Source organism: Bombyx mandarina, chromosome 01 (assembly GCF_030267445.1).
Source record: "Bombyx mandarina strain Sakado chromosome 01, ASM3026744v2".
NCBI classification, from domain to species: Eukaryota; Metazoa; Arthropoda; class Insecta; order Lepidoptera; family Bombycidae; genus Bombyx; species Bombyx mandarina.
Window position 1 is genome coordinate 4,733,078 of NC_143208.1, and position 27,084 is coordinate 4,760,161.

General features: G+C 36.3%; 1 protein-coding gene across 4 annotated transcripts in view; it reads right to left on the bottom strand.

The window, feature by feature from the left end:
- nwk (FCH and double SH3 domains nervous wreck) overlaps positions 1 to 27,084 on the bottom strand; it is a 94,757-nt gene that overhangs the window by 42,614 nt on the left and 25,059 nt on the right. For all 4 annotated transcript variants that reach the window (XM_028179895.2, XM_089727639.1, XM_089727651.1 and 1 more), the window contains exons 2-3: positions 24,592 to 24,735; positions 7,254 to 7,339 (exon numbers count right to left, since the gene is read on the bottom strand). In XM_028179895.2, coding sequence (XP_028035696.2) covers positions 7,254 to 7,339; positions 24,592 to 24,735 — 230 coding nt within the window. The remainder of the gene's footprint in view (positions 1 to 7,253; positions 7,340 to 24,591; positions 24,736 to 27,084) is intronic.

Sequence of the window (27,084 nt, forward strand, 5' to 3'; positions counted from 1 at the left end):
AACACTCTTTCTTTGTATAAAGCTGTTTTGACCGAGACTCGAGATGTTAGAAAACTTAAAAAAAACCTTGTTAACCTGGTTTTGAGCCCAAACTTACTGCCTGATCGGTTGCTGTACAGACGATCTGGGTTTACGTTATTCTGCCTTTCTTCTGTCACTACTAACTTTTCCGTCATAGGTCTGTAGAGTACTATCTTATTTACTACTATTGTATCTCTGATATCTTTCACAAAATTCTCGTAGTTTTAACTTAGAAGTTCAAATAAGAAGTAAATACACACAAGCTAATTCCCCCCATAAGAAATTGCGTATGTACATATATCCGAGATTTAAATCATGCGGTGTACTATAAACGAATGTAGGTACAATATATTAGAACTGCAAAAGAGAGTGGGTAGTTTGCTTAACACTAATCATTTAATTACTTTAATCTTTAATTACTAGAGGATGACCGAGCTTTTCTCGTTTATTTTTTTTTGATAAATAGTTTATTTAGTTATAATATATTTAGATACGAATTACGCATCTTATATTATATTATTTGTTGCTTTCTTTCAATTAAAATAAATTAGTTTATGTTTAAGTTGATTATCGTAAAATTTGAATTATTGAAAACACGAATAAAACAACATTTTCTGAAAATAAATCGTAGCTAGATCGATTTAACGCCCCCAAAATCCCCTGTATAGTAAATTTTATGAAAATCGTTGGAACCGTTTCCGAGATTCAGATTACATACAAGAATTGCTCGTTTAAAGATATAAGATATATAATATATCATCATTATTACACTATCGTCTACTCGCACTCGTATTTTGAATATTGGTGGTAAGAAATACCGAGACACCGCGCAGGGATTCCTGCCTCAAAGCAATCTGGAGCGTGTCTAGTTAAGGAGATGCCTAAATCCTTATTCCAATGCGACAGGGTCTGTTTCAAAGTAATCTGGAGCGTGTCTAGTTAAGGAGACGCCTGAAGCCTTATTCTAATGTAACAAGGTCTGTTTCTGTTCTATTTCTAAAACCAAAATCGACGACGTAAGGTTTTTGGTGAACTGGAGATCGCTGAACATCAGGAGAAACTTGAGCTCATTAGCATATCAATGGAACAAAAGTTATAGCCCAATATAATATTTCGAATCTAGTTTGCAAACTTTATCGATCAAAATACAAACCTGTGTAGTGAAATTTATTTCCGACGATGATAATAAAAGAGAATGAAAATAGAATGTACAATTAAAAATAACGAGAGGACTTAAATGTCTTAATTCAGTTGTCGCCTCCGGAAATGCAAAAAGCGTTTTTAAAGTAGCTGCCAGCGATACTGTTCGAATGTTCTTATTGTATTTTTTCTCTTTTGAAAGACTAGATTCTATTCGCGTTTTTTTAAGTCTTCTTTCTTTTCAGATCAAAAGTTAAAATGGATTATCACGAAGCACTTCAAAGTTAGCTTTCATACTTCAACTAATTAACAGATTCCTCTGACCCCGTCTGGAATTGATTACATTTTATAGTTATTGTATTTTTTTATGCTTTCACCAACTAATTTCATTCTAAAACTGATCTGACTGACTGATCGAACTGACGTAGTTTTGATTATTGATTTATTGCGGAGTATGAGTTCTTTGATGTTTTTGCTTCTCATCACAAGTGATGGTATGAAAAACCTATGAACGATGTGCTATAGAGAAAAAAAAATAACTTCGCTCTGAACCAGCAACGAACTTAAAGAGAAATTTTGACTCTCGCCCCAGCAAAGCGTTAGAGACAGGGTTAAATTGAATTATATTCGAATCTATGGAAACAACGTAGTACACATTCACTACGGCTTCTCTCGCTCTCCAAAATTGAATTTGAATACGTCGATTTTAAAGTTTCAATAAATTCAAAGAATTGCTTAAAGTATTTCTGATTTTTTTTTGGAACGAAGTTCCTTACGGCAAGCTTGGCGGGGACAGGGATTTTGCTGCGCGACCAAACTGAAAAAAATGTGATAGTAAAACCGTAAGAAAAAATCCGCGGAAAAAAGTGCGTGGAATAAAACCGTTAAATGAGACGTGCGCAGGCGCGACAGTCGTATACACAAGCGAGTAGTGTATAATACCTTTCTCTTTCTCCCTCTTTCGTTTCGTTCTCTCATCCCTTCTCTCTCTATTTTGTAATTATTTCTATTTCTATGTAATTTTATGTTGTCAAACAAAAATAAAGAGACATATTTTGTTATTTTAATTGATAATTTGAATTACGATTTTATTTTTATTTTACGTAATTTATTATTTCCTAAAATACTGAATTTCCTAAATACTTTCCTGTACTTAAATAAAAAACTAAACAGCAAAATTTAAGAGAAAAATCAAGAAAACCAACATAAAATTGAGCACGTTTTTTTTTTTTGCAAATTGTGTCGATTCTACATTAGCCGAAGGAACTTCGTTCCTACCTGGTGTCCCACGACACCACATTTATATTTATATATTTTTGTAATATTATTTTACAAGCGTCGTATTAATAAACCAGCAAAGCTTTCAGTCACAATAACTTAGCAATACTCTCCCTCGGTCGCGTAGTATGTAAATTATTGTAGCGTGTGCTACACGAAAGCTACGTAGTTTCGTAGTACGTGCTACAGACTAAAACATTGTTCATGAATGAAGACATTCAAAGTTATACACACCAAGCAAGGGACAGTTACAATCCTGGTTTCCCGTACAATAATTTATACGAAGAATTTGTGTCGTCATTAGAGTCATAAAGTCGGATATCCACGATTCAACACTATCCTTATTATTAAATATTGATGCGTTATGTGATTATATATAATTATAAATTAGAGGTCAAGAAAAAACCAAAATCTGTGTACAAGCGATCCGAGAACAATCATCGACTTTGTGTAGTCCAGTGACCGATAGGAACACCCCACATCTTTTTCATCGTTGTTGTAAAAGGTAACTAAACTAAAGTAGTGCGATCGTAAACCGACATTTACTGGTGCTAGGGTGTATCGCAAGCTCGTGCGTTACGGTAAGCGGTTGAGATTTCGACTTCATGTCTTAAGGTAGACCTAAATCATAAGACCAGATGAGTCATGACCTATAATTTTTATTATTGCCCTTGTAAGGAGACGAGCCCTCTGATTGTGAGTGGTTACCGTCGCCCATAAACGTCAGCAATGCCAGGGGCAGAGCCAAGCCCCCGCCTACCGCTTAAAACGTAACCATCTATGAAAAAAAAAAGAATTCTTTAGCGTCTAATGGAGATTTAGAATATCATGAATTATATCAATCCTAACTATTGGTATGTAAATAAGTTTAAAAATAACTAAAAGAAATGAAACCGAAGCAAATGTATGTATGGCTAATAAGAGATAATTCGAATTATGAAAATTGTGAAAAATTCAGAAAATATTTGTTTACAGCTTTACTCTCGGCTTTGGTAATAATCTTCTAAAACATTTAACCTGGACTCGACAATTTTTTTCAAGATCTAAGGAATGAAAAAACAAATGTTCTGTGCCCATGACCTCAAAATATTACGTGGAACTTAATGTTTCCACATTATACCAACGTTGAAATAATAATATGTCCTGGATCGTCCACCGCCCTAAATTATTCATAGCATATCGATGAGTTGAAGTCTCGGACCGGCTTAATGGTCCCTGAAATGTCATGATAATAGTATCGGTGTTATAATATTATCAATTTCAATTAGGTAGCGTAGTCTTTTTTAATTTTGTTAATTATAAACTGGCCACAATCCGTAGGTTTTATCAAATCTCAGTAAGAGGTTCGGTTATTTTTCACAGTGGCTATCCCACCCTTGAGATCAGAATGCATACCTGATTTGAATAGGAACAGACGAAATACGTCCTACCGTCTTCTGATATGACAATAGTCTATGGATGAAGTAATAAGTATACTAATATTAATACGTGAAGCAAAAACTTTGTACCCCTTTTTACGGAAATTGCGTGGACGGAGGAGTATGAAATTTCCCACACTTATAGAGAATCTAGGGAAGGAGTGCAGAATGCTATTTTTTTTTTATTTTACATTAACAATACATTAAACAATAATAAAAGCATTACACACACTACCACATATTTGACACACACTCAAATAATTTATACTCTTTGTTTACTGTCAACCTTTTGTTATTTAAAGTCTGTGGTCTAATTGAGAATAGGTTAATACTGTTTGTCTTTATTAATATTTGTCTAAAGTGTATGTAGCCTTGACGAAATATGTTATTGAAGAAGTATAATACTAGTAATAGTCTTTGACAATAGAATCTTAATAGTGTACAAACTTATAATTTTAATTAATTATAGGCGAATTTCGACTACCGGGGGACCACTAGTAAGAGACCTCAGTTTACTGGAGCTATTATCGTTTGTTTTCCATCATTATTGCGTAGAAGCTTATTTTTATTGCAGCATACGGCCCAACTAATGGTTGGGTTGGTTACGGGCGTTCACAGACGGGCGTCACGGCAGAGGCCTAGTCAAGTCACAACCGCGTCCAACCTTCCTTTAGTGTCTTGCAGTTACTTTCCTCATCTACTTTAATTTTATACATTAAGCATTAGAAGTGACCTGCTTTAGCTAAATTTAGGAATCTTTGTTTAAACGACATTATTGAAGTTCTCTGAATTTATTGAAATAATGCCGTCTTCGCTTGCAAATATATGCATCGCCTAGTTCTATTGGTGCTCACTAGTTTTAATGTCGTTACAATACAAGAAGCTATTGGCGAGATTAAAAGTTATGTGTATAAGTTGACACTTATATTACGGCACATTTAGCGGCCCTCTGGTGTAGTGGTAAGTGACATAGTCACTACACAAGGGGGTTGCGGGTTCGAATCCCGCCAAGGGAAGATATTTGTACGATAAATATAAAATGGGTTATGGATGTATATTAAATATATTATTATCTATGTGTATAATAAAAATCTTACATTTACAATTTCAGTTATCTGGTACCTGTAACACAAGTTCTTTACGAACTTAGTACGGGACCACTTAACGTGGCGTGATTGTTAGTAAATATTTATTTTATTTATTTTTTATTATTTGATTTTATTTACTTCCAAATTGTTTATAAAAAGTGAATAATAATAATGTAGGTAGTGAAAAAAAAATCACAATCTTAAAATTTTCAACTATTCCGTATTCATGGAATATGTAAAGAAAAAACCTTTTACACTTTCCGGTACATTGCGCGCACCGGAAATTGTGTGATTTGGTATAGTTAAACTTAGTATGAAGGATGAGTGCACAAAAATATCTGAAGATATATTTTTTTTTATTGCCCTTGTAGGCAAACTAGCATACGGCCCACCTGATGGTGAGTGGTTACCGTCGCCCATGGACTTCAGCAATGCCAGGGGCAGAGCCAAGCCGCTGCCTACCGATAAATCTTAATTATTGAACACGTTGAGCGAACAATTTTGATACAATTAAAGATGCAGAGATAATCCATACGGTGTGCTTAATTCAAAATCCTGTACCTATGATACATGGATAGATCTTTAAAAATATTCAAATTTAATTAATCATGGTCAGATTTCAACTCCTGTCCACTAGCAGCTCCTAATAGAAACATGGCATTCGTAAAATATTCTCAGACGCAGTTAATATTTGATTTGACATTGTCTATCGACATTTGATGTATCCAGCAATTACTAAATTATTTGTCAAGCGAAATATGTCGACTATTGTTTGAGACGATGATATTTACCTTGTAACATTTACAATGTTCAGTTAAATTACGGACAACAGTAATGTTTCTTATTGTTTCCGTCTACTCATAATTGAATACTGATCTGAATTTTATACGATTCTATTGAGTAAAAACAATTCATTCGTAGGCACTGAACAAAGTTTTACACAGAGTTCTTAGAAGGATTCTCGATGAAATACCACAATAACTTCCGAGAGCTATTGGGCTCTGTACAAGAATTCCGCTCTAATACTGCTATCATATCACACGACGATTCCACACGAGTGCGCTGCATCGGCTCACGTACTCCGAACGAAACCATTCAGAGAATCCAAAGCCGGATGCACCGAGAATACCTCGATTCTTCAATACGTCGAAATTCAGGCTTCAGCTTTAAAATTTTCCCGCAAAACTTGTATCCAACAAGAAATACAATAGATCAAACAATGAAAGTTTCTAATTCGTGAATCAGATTATTACTTCAAATTGCCGTTTAAATTGACATATCTGTTGGGAGTTTTGTTAGTACTCTCCCAAAAGTTAAATTATGAGTGTTGGAAACAATTATTACGCTTTGGAGTCGAACAATCAACGTCGTGAATAGCTTAGCCACAATGGGACTAAATTTAAGACTAAGGACATATAAATTACACATAATTCCGACGTACGGATATTAACAAAAGCATGATGAAACAATTAGGCAGGTTCATCTTCATTAGTCTACGTGTGCTTTTTATTGTTACATGTTGTTTGTGAATTCCTATACTATGACAGGCGTTCATAATGATTTAAAAAAATAATTTTTTTGCGTCAAGTAACGATCCATTTTAGAATACAACATATGTATATGGCATATATCTTTCTAAACAAATCAGCGTGCCTAAAGCATGAAGCAAGTGGCGGTATTCACGTGGCGATGTCTATAGGCTCCAGTACAAACTTAACAACTGAGTGACCGTGAACACGTGCACCTATCTAAACAATAAATAAATAAAAAATGTGTATGTGTGCAAGTCACACACGGTAGAAGTGAACCTCATAAAAAATAAGAATGATCGCAAGGGTCAACCACCACCCACTCCGGAGTGCAAAATCGCGATTCAGGAATTGTTGAATTTACGCGCAGCGACATCTGTTGATAACAAACTAAATAGAAATAATTGTAAATCATCTTTTATAGTATGAGGTAGCGCCCTCTGTGAATTTATATTTTAGGTTCACGTTTCATTTTTTCGTTTCATAGAGTTTGAAATTACATCACAACGATTCTAAGGAAGTTTCACATCAAAAAGAAGCCACTTCTATTTCATTATTCAATATCATAAGCTCGTTCTTTATTTTCTCGTTTGATTCGAGCTATACTTAGAAAACATGTGCGATACAAAAACCAATTAAAGGAAGCGTACTCATTAACACATCAGTAAGGTTCGTGAGTACGGCGATGTGGGAAATTCTGCTTCAGTCCCGGGTGCACGAACACAACGCCACCGTTATCCATTAATTGAATTGCTAGCTGTAAATAACTCTGTACTGACCATTTCTCCTCCGCACCGTCGACCTTTATGTCTGGAATGTTCGGTATCTTCCTGTTCAGATAAGCCGAGGATATTTTCAAGAGAGCCTGCGAACAAACAGATGGTCAGAGTTACGACTTAAATATCTATTGTTGCGGTGTTGCGTCTCCGCAAATATATTTCGTTCAAATTTATATTTAATATTTGAGAATCATCCTGCAAACAGTATGTAGCGAATCTCTATATATTCGCTATTGCGATTGAGTTATGTAACTAACTTCAGCAGTAATATAATTAAATCAACAGCGGCAACAATATATTCACTCAAGTTTGGAGTACTGTACCTACCGATAGCGTGGCTATTTATAAGTCTATACAATCTAAGTGTATTTTTATAGAAACAGAAAATTACGGGAGTTTAAGTAAAATACTTTATTATTTATTGTTTTTAAAAATTATAAGTTAAACAAAAACCAACCAAAACCTGATTTTATTGATTCATAAATTTTATTACAATTTAATAATTACTGAAATATCGTGGACTCCTAATTTTCCAGTTCATATATGAAATTTTTGTATTTACTCGGATTTAATAGGGGAAGCAAAATCATTATAGTTTACATACCAACTCTTCCTATAACAAGTCTTATCCTGTATCTTAGTTCTTATAATAAGAGTTATATCTTGTTTTTCTTCGAACAGCACTTAATTTATCTTAGTTTCATGTCCGAACTCTGTGAAGCTCTTATTGTGTAATATATTACCACAAGAACTATCGGTAAGCCATAACATTACATGCTATTTAAGCTTGTTGTGATACAACATTTTATGATGGATTTGGTACGACATCGGTACAACTCATAAACTTACGTAGTTACTTTTCACTTCAATTAAAATTTTTAATGATTACGTCTAATAGTGCTAAACGCTGTTTTGCACAAAGCACTCCAGGAAGAGGCTCGACTTTTGGCTTCAGTAATAATAAGTTTTCTTAATTATCTCTCGATTGATTTTTATTAGTTCACTAATTACTAGTTTTTTATTACTATGTTTTATATAGTAAGTAATTCATACACATGTCGAAGTCGATAATTGTACAAAGTACAATGCATTAAAAAATCCCGCCTCTGAAATTCAAAAATATCGGAGCGTGGCGATCAGTTCTAAGATGTATACAAATTGAAATCGACCATATAAATGTCTACAACGCGATTAGTTTGAAGAGCTAAATAACAGTAACAAGCTATAAAGTTAGCTTCGCTCTACTTGAGCAGAGATAAAGAATAATTCCTACGCAAATGATTCGATAGCGGAGGGATTTTAACAAATATACATTTATATAATTGGAACTTGAACAAACACATAGGAACTTTTTTACGCGAGTATGCGGAGGCAATGGATAAGTATTAAAACTATTAACCGGTTCACTTTTTTGTGTAAATATATTGAATCGCGAAAAAAATAATTCTAAATGCTTAAAAACAAATATTTAATCTGTATAAATCTATGTTTAAAATTTTTTAAACGTAGAATATAAATAATTTATATTATTTCATGTTATTATCTCACGAGGTCACTTTTTTGTTTCCCACGATTATAATTGCTTTGTTTTTTTACATTGACGTCTGCACCAAACACATCTACAGCCAACAAGTGGTCAACTAAAGTGGTCATTGCCATCATGCGATACTATTATAATGCTAGTAGAACACAGCATACACCCTTGGAATAATTTCTAGCGTTTTTAAAATGCAGTTATGATCTCAAATAATAACTTTATTATAATGTCTAATTCATATTATATTTGTTACTAGCTGACCCGGCAGACTTCGTAGTGCCTCAATCGATAAATAAAAGATCTAAACTTTTGTATTAAATAAACTTAAAACAAACAAAAGGAATCCGTCCGACGGGGGACACATCAAAGGAAAAACAAAATTATTATTTATATTTAATTCCGAGCATTTTCATATTTATCTACCTTTTAAACCTTCTCTGGACTTCCACAAATAATTCAAGATCAACATTAGCCAAATCGGTCCAGCCGCTCTCGAGTTTTAGCGAGATTAACGAACAGCAATTCATTTCTACATATATAGATTCTTATTGTCACATGTTATAGTCTTGTAACTAGTGGATCGATAGTACTTCTGTGAACAGGCTATAAATAGACATAAACGAGTACGTGCTAAAGGGAAAAACGCTCTCGAAAATTCTAAGAGAAGATTATGCATATTTGAGATGAGGTTCACGTCATCATTTTCCACATGACCCCACTGACACTTTCGTTGGATGATTTTGAACGTGAACTGCTAACCTCGAATGTAGTGAAAGGGACTTCTTAAAGAATAAACAGCTCCGAGTTCTAGGGCATCTGTGCAATCATAGAAGCCTGGTTATTATGCTGTTGGAATAAGAACTAAAATGCCATGTTAGTAATGTTTTCGCGCACGTGCATAGATGAAGTAAATGCTGTCAGTATCTATGAGTCCCGTTTTCTTTAGCACATGAATTTATATTCACACTTACATAGCCTCAGAAATATATTGGTATTTTCATTAGTATTGAACGATGAAGAATGCTAACTACTTACAATAAAATAGAACGTAAAATCGTTTTTTTTTAGTTTCAATGAAAAAATTAAATACTTTTCGGCTCCGTTTAAAAAAAAATCCAAAATATAATATTAAAAACATTTCAATTATTATTTTTAAAAGGATATTATAATAATAAACCGATTCATTTCTGAACCTTAATCTTATCGTAAATAATAAAAACAGAAAAAATAAAAATGAGCACACAAAGGCACCACAACTTTAGAAATAAGCTGCTTAGGCGATGTTTACTTGTCTATAATTACTTCGAATTTTATATAATTCTACGTTTCAAGTTGATCCTCTCAACTTATAAAGCTTAATTACATTTCATTTTATTTTTTATTTTATTTTTACTTAATGATAGACAACGCTTTGTTCGGTGGACCTTATTTTTTTACGGAATCGACAAAAGAATTGAGTTGATGATGTTATCAAAATGTGATTTCAGAATGGAAATATTTCAGTATTTACAATAAACATCATTTTAGTATACCAAATACTAATCGGTCCGTTAGATTACCCTTCACGTAGTCTCCGACTACGATCTACCTACACTTTTCAAATATCGAATAGGTGGAAAGTAATCGGTCGTCAGAGCCTTTTAGAGGACAAAGGTTTGGCGGCTCCTTTCAGTGATAACGACCACGTGATCGTACTCAATAAGATGACAGGATTGTAACCGATTTGAGAGAAAGAGAAAGAGAGAGAGAGAGAGAGAGAAAATGCACTGCTTTGTAAATACTGAACTGTGCAAATGACCGTTGACTTAGGAGAACTGGGTTATTGAAAAAAAAAATTGTCATAAATGGAAAGATCAATAAAAATGGATATATTAGTTTTATAGCAAAACAATTTTTTTTAAATTTTTTTTCGCACTAAATCAAAAGTTATTTCAAAATAAAAATTAATTTTTGAATGAAGTACCGAAGGCACGCCAACAGCTCCCGATCAAACCAGAGTGCGTGCGACGTCATAATGTTAGTTTTCCCTCATTGCAGTTCATATAGAAATAATAAGTACAGTGTTTTGATCTATTTAATTTTGTTGTCATTGTTAAATATTCAAATATTTATATTGAAAATGTCGAACCTCAAAAGTTATCGTTCTTGTGTTGTACCATTATGCATGAAAAACAACTCCTGAAAAAATGTTTTTAAATGTTTCCCAAGATGACAAACGTCGAAATAAATGGTTTCAAGCTGTGCACCGTGATAATCCCAAAGCTTCAGACTTTGCTTTAATAAATCCTTTATCACACATAGCAATCGTAACCAATTAACAACTCGTTTTTTAGCAATAAATTTGCCCTGTGAGCTCACCTACACACGTTAGGATGAAGCTGAAATAGCCTCTCAAGGCTATCAGGATAGATAGGAAAAAAACAAAGCAATAAATTTTCAATACTATTGTCTAGTCACGTGTATTAGCCGTAAACCCTGTACTGTTATTAAATAGCTATAAAATTATGGTGTCACAACTATGGTGACCAATGATGGGGCGTTTATAAGTCACGAGATTTTTTTTAAATTCTATAAATTTTTAATTTTTTATAAAAAATTGAATTTTTTTTAATTTTTTTTGCATTAAACATTTTATTAATAATAATAAAAGTTTTAAAATACAGTAAAAAATCGATTTTTTTTTTAAATCCCAATTGCTAACGCTAGGCAAGAGCAGTGCTTAGCTGAATCTACCACCGGATCGGAATCGGGACCCACTGAGAAGATCCGGCGAGAAACTCAGTGGGTTGTGTCTATGGGTTAGTTCGCTCGTCGAACTCTTCGTCGTGATCGACGACGAGGACAGTGACCGATGCTTGAGGGTCCTAAAAGCACCGAGGGTGAATCCGAGGGATCAATAACTGTTGAACAATGGTGAGTATCGAATTGTAATAAGCAGTGGATTTTCTTAGGTTCTCACGAGTCGTTAAAAACTCAAGTAACCCGAACTTCCTACGACGCTGGTCTGATATTCCGAGAAAACGTAAACTAAAAAGAATCATATCGTGAGTTCTTGACACAATTTAATGTTCCTGACGTTTTTAATCTAAATCTCGTTATCGAAGCGGTTGAATCTTTATAAAATCTTGAACGAGTTCCTATTCAAAGTTTATTTGCAGATAAATTAGCTTGGAGTAATCAAAAAGGAAAAATCAAATCGAAAACGCGAAGTTCTTAAACCGGAAATCGGCTTAACGAGTTTTATACTGGAGCAATCACGGAGCGAAAGCATTTTCTCTATTGATGCTCGCTTTAGTTTTGAAATCTTCTATTCTCTTCTCTTTAATGTTCAGATGCTGTTTTCGTAACTGTTAAATATTCACATTTGTATATTATGAGCACAACTTCGATATTGTTATTGTTGCAATGTAGTGACTATAATAAAAATACTAGACTAGAATGGTCCCTAATTCAATATTTGCAAATGTTTGACGAAACGGAATCTAGATAGCTACTTGTATACCCAACGCGCTTTTGCGCTTGGACATTGCTACATGTATGAAATAAACCAACTTTTTAAACTACAGACGCGCCATGTACATGTGAAACTCTAACATACATTTTAAAGTGAATTCATATGGTGAGGTTCGTTCATCACAATCGGGAATATGGATTAGTAACGCATAGAGAACAAACAAAATAAAGTTTATAATTTTTATCAACATTGCTGGGTCGAATTTTTCAACTTACACTTCTTACACTTTTTCGTTCCAAGTTCAAAAGTACTTCAGGAATCATTAATTGCTCCTCCGAATTAAAACATCAACTCTTTAATTAAAATTTTCAAGCGCTGATTCTAAGCCACATGCAATGTAACTTTGTACTAATTTATTCAGATGAGAGAGAATTAATATTGTGTTGATTTTTATTTTTATTGCACGTCCATTGCTTTTTGGGGTTGTCAATGTTTTTTGATTTATTTAAAAGAAAGTAGACGAAGAGATAGAAAATAGTTAAAAATAAAATAATTGAATTTATTACATTAAAGTACTTTTTTTAATCAAGGATTATACTAGAGGCTTGAAGACCTTTCCAGTTTCACCAAGACAGATTGGCGAGCAAGGGCTGAGTCAGGAGGGGTGGGACTTGCTAACAGCTGCCCGAGCACCTCCGAAGGAGCTGAAAGGCAACTGCTTCTAATGGATCTACATTAACTGTATATTTTTGGTATATAGATGGGTTTTGTGAACCCGCACGATTAGGTACCGCTGCCCTGTTTAGTTTTGCTGCGACACAGTAATGCATTCCGGCTTAAAGGGTGGGTGGGACAGCCGTTGTGACTACTTGAATCTTATTATCGTGTCTCAAGATGGGTGAAGGCAAAAATTTTGTGATGTCTATGAGCTCCGGATACCGCTTAACAATAGGTCACCCTTGAACTAGAAAACCCGCAATAAAAAAATCATAGTATTGAGTAATATCAATAATCACGTCATGAATTGTAATCTCATAAAAATATTAAAAGAACCATCATTGCGTATTTGAAGCCCACTAAGTTTCTTGCCGGATCTTCTCAGTGGGTCGCGTTTCCAATCCGGTGGTAGATTCTGCGAAGCACGGCTCTTGGTAGGGTTCGTGTTAGCAACGTCATCAGGTTTGAGCCCCGTGAGCTCACCTACTAGTTAAGGTTACGGTGAAATAGCCTCTCAAGGCTACCAGCTTAGGTAGGAAAAAAAGGCGTATTTGAATATTAGCTTTTCAACATTAAATATCTTCAAATTAAAACAACAAAACTTCTCCGGACGTAGATGCGATCCAATTAATTATTTCCACAACAATAATATGATGCTCATTTAAATCCAAACTGGCATTTTCAATTGTTTTCAGTCGCGGTTCCGAGAGGGAGCTTATTATGATACCAATACATTATAGCGTATTTTGAGTTTCCATTTTAATTATCATAATACTATTGTATACGAACAAACCGACATTGCGAACTAATCATTATTATTTAAATGCGATTACAATTTTAGACTGGTGGTAGGATGTATTCCGCACCACCACCCTGCCTATTCCTGCCGTGAAGCAGTAATGCATTTCGGTTTGAAGGGTAGGGTAGCCTTTTTACTGTACCAAAACTGAGACCATAGAACTCATGTCTCAAGGTAGGTGGCGGCACTTACGTTGTAGACGTTTATGGGCTCCTGCAGCCATTCAACATCAGATGGGCCGTGAGCTCGTCCATTCATCTAAGCAATTAAAAAAGATTTTTTTTTTTTATGTAATCGCAATATATATACATATGATAATTACATTGACTTTTTTAAAGCGTAACATAGCGTTCATAGGCTAGAATAATTTCTTCCAAGTCGGTTCGCCTTTTTGTGGCGAAGGAGCTCAATAGTGCTGAACACATGGATAAGATTAAGGCCACAATCACCAAGTGCTTTTAACGTTACTCGTAGTAGACAATATGCAGAATGGCATATGGATGAATGGATGTTGCGTCTGAGGATCGTACTGTACTGACCATAACCATATTATAAAAACTGTGCCAGCCCTTACTTTGAAATTCCGATGTTCTTATAGCCCGTTGGGAAAGCATTAGAATAAGGTCAGAATAATATATGTATTACAATAATCGGATAATTTCTATAATCAGAATAACTTCTGAAGGCATCTAGAAAATATTTGGGATTTGCCAAAAAAGTTCTTAAGAGTTTTCTCTTATCTTTTAACGATAGGTTAAAAAAAAATTTTCAAAACCTTTCCCGATCACTAAAGCTAAATGTCTCAGTGTTTTTACTGAGTACGACGATTAAAATAATTTACATGAAAGCTTGCTTGCTCCTTGCAAGCAATTCAATAAGTACACAGCTTGTGATTCAACAGCTTGGTTACTCAAGGTTTTTTCTGCTTCGATTCAAAGGTACTTGACCTATCAACGTTACTGAATGTTATATAACATATTATGTTTCATGCTTTTTTATTTATTGCTTAGATGGGTGGACGAGCTCACGGCCCTCCTGATGTTAAGTGGTTACTGGAGCTCATAGACATCTACAACGTAAATGCGCCACCCACCTTGAGATATAAGTTCTAAGGTCTCAGTATAGTTAAAACGCAACCCGAAACGCATTACAGCTTCACAGCAGAAACAGGCAATCTAGCCGTGGGGACTCACAAGAGGTCCTACCACCAGTAAAATGCCTATCATAAGTACACGTTCTTGTACTGTGAGCATTCATTTTGTAAGAAAAATTGAGTTCGTAACTGAGTAAATTTATAGGTATATTATCTATGTATTCACAACTCGTTAGTGTGACGTCTATTTGCGAACCCTCAATATTTACGGGTCGTATCGTATTTGTAACTGTAACTTCGGACGTCTCATGCTTCAGGCATGAGCTCGTTCAATCGTTTACTGATATGACAGACATACAGACAGAGAGTATTGTTGAGTTCATAGTATAAATTATTAATATCCATTCTGTTTCAATATTGTTTTTCATTTTTAATTGATTTTATACATACCTAGTCTACTCAGTTGCTGTTGCAATTAAAAACTTCAATATTTATACGAATTTATAAATCTACAGTGGTTTTTACGGATGTTCCGTTATAACTACTGAACCATGCATCCGATTGACTTGAAGCTTGATATCCATGTAGAAAATACACGTACTTAATGTATAGGCTAATATTTATATGAGTGCTGGACTCCCTAATGATAATGACAATGAATAATAATGTTAATTTTAAATGCGCAGCGAAGCGGGCGAGTACGGCTAGTCTTTAATATAAACGTTAATGTATAATTTAGTATAAACTGCTGTAATAAAATTTTCATTCTTGTAGATTTTTCTTTATGCTTTTGATTCTATTGCGTCACTGATTTTGTTACTGAGAAATAATTTCCGTTCACAACATTATTATTGACGATTACAAATTTTATTAGAGTTAACTCTTAGTTAACTTATTAGAGTTAACTCTAATAAAATTAATTTTCCCCTATCTTCTTGTAAAGGTACTGTTTTCCACACGTTTTCCACAAAATCGAAATTCTCGATCATTTAATATCAAAAGTTCACGGTGTAATACATTGTGCTCACAAACCTTTGCTATCTCAGCTTATTAATAAATTTCCAGGGACATCGAAATTGGAGTGTTTTAAAACATGTTTTTATACATTTTCCCTAGTAACAGTGCATTTTTACATTAAATTTTTTTTATGTATTATATGTACAGTTATTCCTTTATTTTGAATGATCTTCGTAACTGTACATTCAAATTTAAATAATCCAGTTCTAGTAATCTAGCCTATATTTATAGAGTTGACCTGATTTGGCGACCAATGCTTAAATAAATGAAACTCGTTTTTGCATACAATTTGTCCCTACCAAGAGTAACAAGTATAGAATGTTGGACAATTAATTTTTATTTAAAAATCAAGGATAGATTTTAATTTACAAACGTGTAAAGAGAACAGAGCACGCTTGTAGGCTTACTAGGTGCAAATATTTCACACCAAAAAACCGCAGTTGTGCTGGCGCTTTCCGGGAAATTCTATTAATCATTCTACGTGTATTTATTATATTATTACGATAGAGCAGTACAAATATCATCTGCTTTCCATATGTTTTGATCGGAACAATACATTTGATGATTTTCATTTTACTAATGGACTATAAGCGGATTTTCCACGAGTCGGGCTATTCATAAAGTAGAAATGCAAATTGCAGTTGCCCGTAGTTTTCAGTTGATAACGCAATTGCTACACCAATATCGTAATCCTCTTACCTTTATACATATATAGGTTTTTTATATGTATTGAAAAGTAATTATATTTTATTATTGGCTTCAGATTTTGTTGAATTTGTTGGAGGCGAAAATAATAACTTAAATATTCCAAACTTCCATTAAATGCATAAAATATACTATTCATTATGATATATAACAGGTGAAATGTTTTAAATACATTCATCGAATTAACGATAAATCCATTCATAAAAAAAATTATATTCTGTTATTTATGAACAACTACGACACTTAATATGTAACCCTGCCTATTTCTGAAGTGAAGCAGTAATGCGTTTCGGTTTGAAGGGTGGGGCAGCCGTTGTATCTATACTTGAGACCTTAGAACTTGTATCTCAAGGTGGGTGGCGCATTTACGTTGTGGATGTCTATGGGCTCCAGTAACCACTTAACACCAGGTGGGCTGTGAGCTCGTCCACCCATCTAAGCAATAAAAAAAATATATATATATATTTATAACACTATACAACCTGTATAGTGTATAGTGCTTACAACGGTGCTTAGTACTAATTGAAATATTTTGTTACGAGTACTTCACTATCCGTGTGAAATAATACAAAAATTATACGAATTATAAACGAACGTAATCGTTACTGAAAATCCGCTGAAAATCTATAAATCGTTAACAGACGAAATAATATCGAATATCGTAATATTAGCTTACAAGCTCAACTTTATCTAGACATTTTCGGGCACATACCACTTATTTCACTATCGGAATAGCAACTAAAAGATTCTCATGTTGTCATCAATCAAGTCAGAGCCATAGAATTCTGAATGCAGAATAACTAAATGTAAATTTTATACGCTTTCATTTAGATGAATATTTAATGCGTGAGAATAAAATATTACTACTATTGATATCCTCGATTTGAATCTTAATAATCTTAAAGGACTCAATAAGATAACCGTCGCTTTATAATTAAAGTTCTTTCGGAGGACTTCTACTAGACGATAACTTAGGACAAAACAAAAACTTTATGTTTATCCAAAAATAATTTGTTACAAATTTCGAACGCTTTCCCTTAAAATATTTACAAATTTAATAATCAAAAAGGAACTTTGGTTATAGATGGAGCTGCGAATAACAATATAAACCAGGCGTGAAACTTGTATAATCTTGTGTTGTTTGCAAACCGCCACCTCAGGCGCTTGTTTCAAAACTTTGTATGACGGAGTTGATCGCGTGAAACTATAAAATAGGCATCATTTAATTTCAAATTTGGATACAGTAAATCGAAAATACATAGATTGAATCACGAACCTTTGACAAACTAAACTGTTGACAGTGCTTTGAACTTCTATAGACTGAGATATTTTAATGCTTCGTTTAAATCGAAAACTTAATATTCTTCGTCAAATAAATTCATTAACTCTTTCAGTGTCAAAAAAAAGTTTCTCGAAATTATTGCGGCTTTTTTTACGATGGTAGGATTACTTGTGGCCCAGATGCCTTTCCAGTTTCACCAGGACAGGTGGGCGAGCAAAGTCTCAGCCAGGAGGGGTGGGATTGCTAACAGCTGCCCGAAGGAAACCTAACAACTCAAGAGCAACTGCTTCGCGAACGAATCTACTACCGGATCGAAATCGCGACCCGCTGAGAAGATCCGGCGAGAAACTCAGCGAGCTGATGCATGGGTTAGGTTGCACGTCGACGTCTTTGTCGAGTTCGACGAGTACGGTTACTGGGGTCCCTAACGGCTAACCTGCAAAAGCGGGATTGTAGGGATTGGAGGGTGTCAATATGTGTGCGGGCCGCGTAAGCTAACACCACACTCGCGTAAGTGATAATGGGTAATATGCAAGTTTTGTAAAGTGTCACCTTGTTCTGAAGGGACATTTTACTCCGCTTATAGATCATGGGGTAGAGTCTGCCGAGAATAAACGCGGCACGGTCACTGACTGTTTTTATATGCGGGCACAATGTCATGGATGCCTCCAGGGTGGTTCCCAGGTACTTGACCTTCCTGGGCCAGGGTAGAGGTTGGCCGAAGAGGATGTTCGGGGGTGTGATATTGCTAAGCGGTGAGTTTCCCCTTTGAAATAACACTGCTGTGCTTTTCGCTGGGTTGATTTCTATGCGCCATTTTCAGAACCACTGTCCGAGGGTTAACGCTGCGCTCTGGAGTTTACTCGGGATTCGGGACTTGTCTCTACTTGAGTAGTAAACGGTTGTGTCGTCAGTGAATAAGGCTAACTGGGTCGGCGGCGAGCGTGGAATGTCGTTAATAAATAAATTAAATGAGAGAGAACGGAGCCTTGCGGGACTTCAGCCGTGAGTGGTCACGGAGAGGAGCGGGTTCCTTCTACTCGATATCGAAAAGAGTGGTTCAACAAGAAGTTCCGTATGATGAGCACGAGACTGTCCGGACTTTATCGAACTCTTTTGCGACGTCGAAGAAGAGAGCTCCCGTGTATAACGGTTTTGGTCGATTAAGCCCTACCAGAATGTGCTCCGTGAGGCGGTGCACCTGTTGTTTTTTTTTTTTTTTTTTTTTTTTTTATTTTTTTTTTTTTTTTTTATGATTGAAAGTTTACTGGTGGCCCGAAGGCCTTTCCAGTTTCACCAGGACAGGTGGGCGAGCTAAGGCTCAGCCAAGAGGGGTGGGATTTGCTAACAACTGCCCGAGCGCCTCCGAAAGAGACCTAACAACTCAAGAGCAATTGTTTCGCGAATGAATCTACTACCGGATCGGAATCGCGACCCGCTGAGAAGATCCGGCGAGAAACTCAGCGGGCTGATGCATGGGTTAGGTTGCACGTCGACCTCTTTGTCGAGTTCGACGAGTACGGTTACCGGGGTCCCTAAGCCTGCCCCTAGTATTAGAGCTGAAGGCATCTAATGCAAAGGTTATTGGATCTGATGGATCCGTAAGGACGTGTCTAGGGCGTCGACGGTGACTGGCTCCTGCATGATCAGGATTCGGAGAGTAGTCAGCGGCGGCAACGATAAGGCGATTATCATGACGCATAGCCTTATCGAAGTATCGTTCCGACGCTGACTTCATGTATTTCCGAATTGATTCGAGGCCCAGGTCGTCGTGTAGGTCAACGTTCCTCACGAACCACGGAGCGCCGACAGCTAACCTGCAAAAGCGGGATTGTAGGGATTGGAGGGTGTCTATGTGTGTGCGGGCCGCGTGAGCGAACACCACACTCGCGTAAGTCATGACGGGCCTTATGCAAGTTTTGTAAAGTGTCACCTTGTTCCGAAGGGACATTTTACTCCGCTTACAGATCATGGGGTAGAGTCTACCGAGAATAAACGCGGCACGGTCACGGACTGATTTTATATGCGGGCGGAATGTCATCGATGCATCCAGGGTAACGCCCAGGTACTTGACCTTCCTGGCCCAGGGTATGGGTTGTCTAAAGAGAGTAATCGGGGGTGTGAGATTCCTCCTCCTAATCCGGGAGGAAATCCGTGTGGAGCTTCCCCTCTGAAATAGCACCGCAGTACTTTTCGCTGGGTTGATGTCTATGCGCCATTTTCGGAACCACTGTCCTAGGGCTAGGGCTGCGCTCTGAAGCTTCTTCGCGATTAGGGACTTATTTCTACTAGAATAGTAAACAGTCGTGTCGTCGGCGAATAAAGCTAAATGGGTCGGCGGCGACCGGGGAATATCGTTGACGAATAAGCTAAATAGGAGGGGTGAGAGGACAGAGCCTTGCGGGACTCCAGCTGTGAGAGGTCGTGGGGAGGAGCGGGTTCCCTCGACTCGATATCGAAAAGAGCGGTTCGACAAGAAGTCCCGTATGATGAGCACGAGACTATCCGGCACGCCCATGTTGAATAGTTTGAAAATCAAACCATTGTGCCAGACTTTGTCGAACGCTTTTGCGACGTCGAAGAAGAGAGCTCCCGTGTATAACGGTTTTGGTCGATTAAGCCCCACAAGAATGTGCTCCGTGAGGCGGTGCACCTGTTGAACGCATGAATGATTTGTACGGAATCCGAATTGTTCATCGATGAGAATGCCCTTGGATGAGACGAAATCTCTGAGGCGCTTGTAGAGCAGACGCTCATACAGTTTGCCTAGAGACATGAGGAGGCTAATCGGGCGGTAGCTCGTCGGATGATTTTTTGGTTTACCGGGTTTATGTATGCCGATAACGTCCGCTTCTTTCCACACCGCGGGAAAGATACAGTTCGCCATAGCGGCATTGAAAATAGATGCCAACATCACGATGAGTTGGACGGGTAGAAGTTTAATAACGCGGTTAGATATACCGTCGGAACCGGGAGCCTTGCGAGGACGTAGGTCTTTGATCAAGTCTTTGCACCTGTTGTACGCATGAGTGATTTGCGCGGAATCCGAATTATTCATCGATAAGAATACCGCTGGATGAGACGAAGTCTCTAAGGCGTTTGTAGAGCAGACGCTCATACAGTTTGCCTAGAGATACGAGGAGGCTAATCGGGCGGTAATGTATACCGATAATATCCGCTCTTTCCACACCGTGGGAAAGATGCAGTATTATAGCGGCTATATTGAAAAGTAATGTGCCCGTTTTATAGACAGTGAATAATGAAGAAAAAATGTATTAGAAGACATGGATGGAGTGTGTGGATGACGGTATGAGAGAGAGAGGAGTGAGTGTTGAGCTGACGGCTGATAGAAGAGAATGGAAGAGAAAAATGAGCTGTGCCGACCCGGAATAGTGGGATAAAGTGAGGAAAAAGAAGATTCTACAATTTTTCAATAGCTTTAACTAAGCGCTGGATATATTGTATAAATGTTTCATTTTCGCGGCGATAAAGTTTCCAGCCTTGGGCATAGAGCGGAAATTATAAAAATTCAACCTAAGAGAAGTAATTAATCTGGTTGTTATTTTCGGTTATGTATCAACATCATGAAGCTATTATTACAACGCATGTTTTATTGTAATCGGCTTATGAGTAAAATAAATGTTAATGTTTTTTCCTTTTTTCTTTTTATTGCTTAGATGGGTGGACGAGCTCACAGCCCACTTGGTGTTAAGTGGTTAGCAAAGCCCTTAGACATATACAACGTAAATGCGCCACCCAACTTGAGATATAAGTCTATAAGTTATAGATATAGTTAAAGTCTCAATATAGTTACAACGGCTGCCCCACCCTTCAAACCGAAACGCATTACTGCTTCGCGGCGGAAATAGGCGAGGCGGTGCTACCTACCCGTGCGGACTTACAAGAGGTCTTTCCACCAGTAATTACGCAAATTATAATTTTACGGGTTTGATTTTTACTACACGATGTTATTCCTTCACCGTGAAAGTCAATCGTGAACATTGGTTAAGTACGTATTTCATTAGAAAAATTGGTACCTGCCTGCGGGATTCGAACACCGGTGCATCGCTTTAACACGAATGCACCGGACGTCTTATCCTTTAGGCCACGAGGACTTCAAATGCTTAATCATCAAGCATCATGTTTAATTGGTCAATGACCAACGGTCGTTCACTGATTAGTAACCATGACTGCTACACCACAAGCTCTGAGTTCGATTCGGCGAGAAGTCCTAGCTTGACGTGAGTTTTTTTTTTTTGCTTAGATGAGTGGACGAGCTCACAGCCCACCTGGTGTTAAGTGATTACTGAAGCCCATGGACATCCATCACGTAAATGCGCCACCCTCCTTGAGATATAAGTTCTAAGGTCTCAAGTTGAGTGCTGATAGTACTGAGTTTTCATAGTTTTTAAATACGATAGAACCGTACTCGAAGAAAGCGACCCGTAAACAAAAATAAAATGAAACATAAAATAGACTTGTAATTCGAATAAAGAAATAAACTCGTCGCGTTTTGTTCAATGAGAGCGTTTGTCATGTTTCCTGTGTAAATGCTTTTCAGGGAAATAAATCCGGCTTTTTTATTTATGTATTGTGTAGATGGGTGAAATAACTATTGATCCACCTGGTATAAAGGTGTTACCAGAGCCTGTAAACGTCCAAATATGAATACCGACACTTACTTTGAAACATAAGGACAAAGTTTCTAATGTATTATATGTGTATAAGGTATTATTTTATTTACATAAAAATAAATTTTAGCCTAGTAAAACTATAGCACAAACTGAGTAGCTCAATAAAGAGAAACAACATTTAACCATAACATATTACCCTCTTTTAAGATTTATATCATAAATCATATAGAGGTTACATGTATAACAGCTTTACCACCATTAAAATCAGAATACATGGCTGAATAGGTAGAAATAGGACAGTATTATACAGGAAAGTACTACTATACTACTAAAGTACTTTTATCCCGCCTATTTCATGGCTAGATGACTTCAAGCCGGCATGAATAATGTTGTGGTGCTGTGTAATAATGTGTTGGTTCACGATGGCAGTACGTTGGTATAATGCTCAGAGAATGCTGCTGCTCATTCTCCAATAAATTCCTTACTCGCTGCTTAGTTACTTACTTATCCTCACCCACGGCAAGAGATGCAATGGTGGTATTCTGGGCCAAGATCACGCAGCGTATTGTTAAATTTTAGTGTTGTGAAACCAAATATTTACATGTTCATCAAGTATTTTGAGGTAAGTTGCTTAAGACAAAATCTAAAATAAGACGTATCTTTTTTTGTTATTTTTTATATAATAGTTTAACAAGTGATAGTTACTATATAAGGTCGAGAATACAATAGCGTGATTGATACCGATTACATTGGGAGACATGAGGTCGGAGCGGATTCCTAAGCCGTGACTGACGCACAACTGAGACTGACTCCAATGTGATAGTCAAGAAATTAATACTATGTATACAGAAATACACGTATGAAGCTACAATACACCAGTCACTAGTAAAACCTTAATACCTCTTTTTATTATTGTTCTAATGACAGTAAGGTTTTTTTTTAAACTAAACTCAACGGTTACTAATGGCAGCTTCTGTGTGTTCGGACGTTTTCGCCATAATAGTTACTGGTACCGTAATTGGCATAGCAGCTTACATTCTAAATCTAACTTTTCTCGACTTCGTATCTCTTTCTCAGTTTAAAGCCAATTTTCGCTTCGTGAATCCTGCGTCTCTTATCATATTAGCTGCGGTATCCGAGTCAAATCAAGTTTCTCTCGAGTAACTTACGTTACGTCAACGTTCAGGGCCTTTTCGTGTGATCAAGGTTGTCTTGATCTTGGCTACACAAAAGAAAATGCCTAAAAAGATGTACTCTTAATTTTTCTTCAAGAAATAGTTTTTCTTATTATTTTCTGAGATTATGTAAATTTAAGTTCGTCTCCACACTCGGAGCTTTTCCTGATAAATGTTGTCAGAGTTTGGGTGCCTTTTCTACCTCTTTCGAACTCTTTTTAATATGCTTTTTTTTTTTATTGCCCTTGTAGGCAGACGAGCATACGGCCCACCTGATGGTGAGTGGTTACCGTCGCCCATGGACTTCAGCAATGCATGTATGGAGTCAAATGGAAGAAGCTGGTATTAGGGAACCCCGGCCCAGAGATGGGAGCAGTACTCCACGCGAGGCCGGACTCGTGCTTTATAAAGCAAAAGTCTTTGTCCAGGCGTGAAGTACCGCTTTGCTCTGTTTATTCGCTTCAGACGTATATATGTATGTTTGTAACGAAATCTTTGATCATAATTTTGACCCCCTTCAATACGTTGGATTAACTCGAATTTTGGTATATTTATTAAGGACCGATGATAATACAATAATAATAAAAAAATTGAAATTCAACTAAAAAATAAAAAATAAATAATAGTTTAAAAAACTAACAAAATACGCTTTTATTAGCGTGGGGTGCTTTTCATGATATTAACAAAATAACTCTTCTACTCATATCTGTTCATAAAATGTTTATAACTACTGATACCAGGCACCCCATGCTTCTTTTACAATAAAAAAAAATTTTCTTACACTATTTTTAATTCAAATTTATTAAAATTTATTTTCTATTTTTAGTTGGATTTTCTATAAAAGCGTATTTTGTTATTATAGTTTTTTTAAACTATTATTTATTTTATTTTTGTTTAGCCCTCAATAGTATTATAATGATCTTACCTCAGAATAAGATCTCTCGATAGACGAGCGTTTGACGATGTAACAGCGCAGGTCTTCAAGCAGATCGCATTCATGTTGATTCTTCGCATGGAGCTTTGCGATCTGCTCCGTGTGCAAGTTCTTTAAGAACTTCGTATAGTTGCTCTGTAACAAAAATATTTACGTTAAAACTTTAAAAAACTTTAAAATTTAGTATTTTCTTTGATTTTCGCTAGTCGTAGGCAAATTAATTTTATTAAAAAAAAAAAAAAAAAAACGCCTATTTAAAAATACATAAACGCTCGTAGCCGAGGTCCAGCTTCCTCTCCAGCTACCGGTTTGGTAGGCAAGCTCACGGAGCTAAAATATGAGACAACTTCCTAACACTAACCCTAGCAAGAGTAGTGATAACGATACAAAATGTGAGAATATAGTAGAAAAAAAAACGTTTAGCAATGTGTTTAGTAATGCTTTAGAATTTTTTTGTATTCCTTGATTATATCATGAGTCATAGATCTTTTATAACCAAAAAAAGAACAATTGAGGCCACGACAATTATAAAGAATTAGAAATGTCGAATTTGTATACTGCGCGTACCGAATAGACGGGCATGCCGATTGTATAACCTCAAGAATTAGAATTATTTTGTATCGTTTATAATAGAATTCAAGGTTGTCTGGTGGCCGCCGAGCAATATGACCAAAGTAACCAAGAACCTTCTGGTAGCAAATCGTCGACAGTCTCGTTTCTATACGAAGTTGCTCGAGGACAGATTTGTTTGTTCTCTTGGCGGTCCACGGTATGCGGAGCATTCTTCGCCAACACCACATCTCGAACGTTTGTTTTTTTTTCCGCAAATAAAATATATTGCTCGGCGGCCACCAGACAACCTTGAAAGATTGATTGTGGTGGGCAAGGTGGAAGGGAAAAGACCCGCCGGCCGGCCACCAAACCGTTGGTCGGATCAGATAACTGCGCTCACTGGACTCTCTGTTGCGAACGCCCAGAGAGAAGCCGAAAACCGAAGCAAATGGAAGCCGAGGGTACAAAGAGCCACGAAGGGCTTTCAAAGACACGACCTTCAGCAATGAAGTATTCGACTAAGAAGAATAATAGAATTCAATAATTACTATCTAATCTTAGAATAAAAATTAAAATTAGAATTAAAATTCCATACACCTTAGAACTATATCTCAAGGTGTATGGCGCATTTACGTTGTACATGTCTATGGGCTCCAGTAACCACTTAACATCAGGTGGGCTGTGAGCTCGTCCACACAGCTAAGCAATAAAAAATAATAATAATAAACGAATGCTATTCGTATATTACATGAACCTGTTTGATGTTGAGGCTTCTTTGGTAGACAATAAGAACTCCCGAACGCACACGTTATTTTAATGTTCGTATTGCACACACAATGTAAAATACGGTCCGCGCCATTTTAACTATTGACCTGTTTGGTTAGATTAGTATATAAGGAATTCTCTTTAAGTTAGGTTAGTACTAATACTAATTTCGTCGCGTTTCGTCGCAAATTTTGATCGCGGTTAAAGAAATCTGAACAGTTAAACATTCTCGTTCGTGCATATTGCCGGATCGTATTCACTTTGACACGGTTTTGCTTCGATTGACACAGCTCGAGTGGGTATTGAATAACTTCGACACTAATTAACTTCGAAATCGTCCAGCCCTAAAGAATTAGTTAGGCAACAGTGCATTATTAAAGTTGCAAACGGTGCGACCGTGCTAATGCTAAAAATCTTGAATGCAAATAAATAGAAAATCTTAACAAATACTTATCACGTATTTACGAAAGATCTTCGCAATTATTTTTATTATCGTATATCGATGTAGTTTTTCTGTAATTAAAATAACAATAATTAATTACAATCGAAATCTAACAATAAATTTTATAACATTGCAGAATAATTCAAAATGTAAGATAAACGAGGAGAGAAAGTAATGAGATCCATTTTGTACTAAAAAGCGAAGTCAACTTCAATAAAGCTAAGCAGATTATGTGAAGCTGCATTTAATTTTTCCACAAAATGCTTGAAATATGCTTAAACTGGAGATTGCTGCTCTGCAAGTATCTAACTTAATCCAAATATAATTAAGTTTTAAATTACATTCCCGTGAGACGACACGATGTGCCCCGCTTTATGAAATACTAGATGCGCTCCGCGGTTTGGCTTGCGTTATATTTCAAATTCAGAAAAAATGAAACATGTTACATTTTGCCGGAGTAGAGAGGTGCTCCTGTCACTTTCTAGTCCATAAATTATCAATCGACTAGCTGACCCGGCAGACTTCGTAGTGCCTCAAGTGATAAATAAAAGGCCTAAACTTTTGTATAAAATAAACAAACAAAAGGAATCCGTCCGACGGGGGACACATCAAAGGAAAAACAAAATTGTTATTTTTATTTAATTTCGAGCATTTTCATATTTATCTACCTTTTAAACCTTCTCTGGACTTCCACAAATAATTCAAGACCAAAATTAGCCAAATCG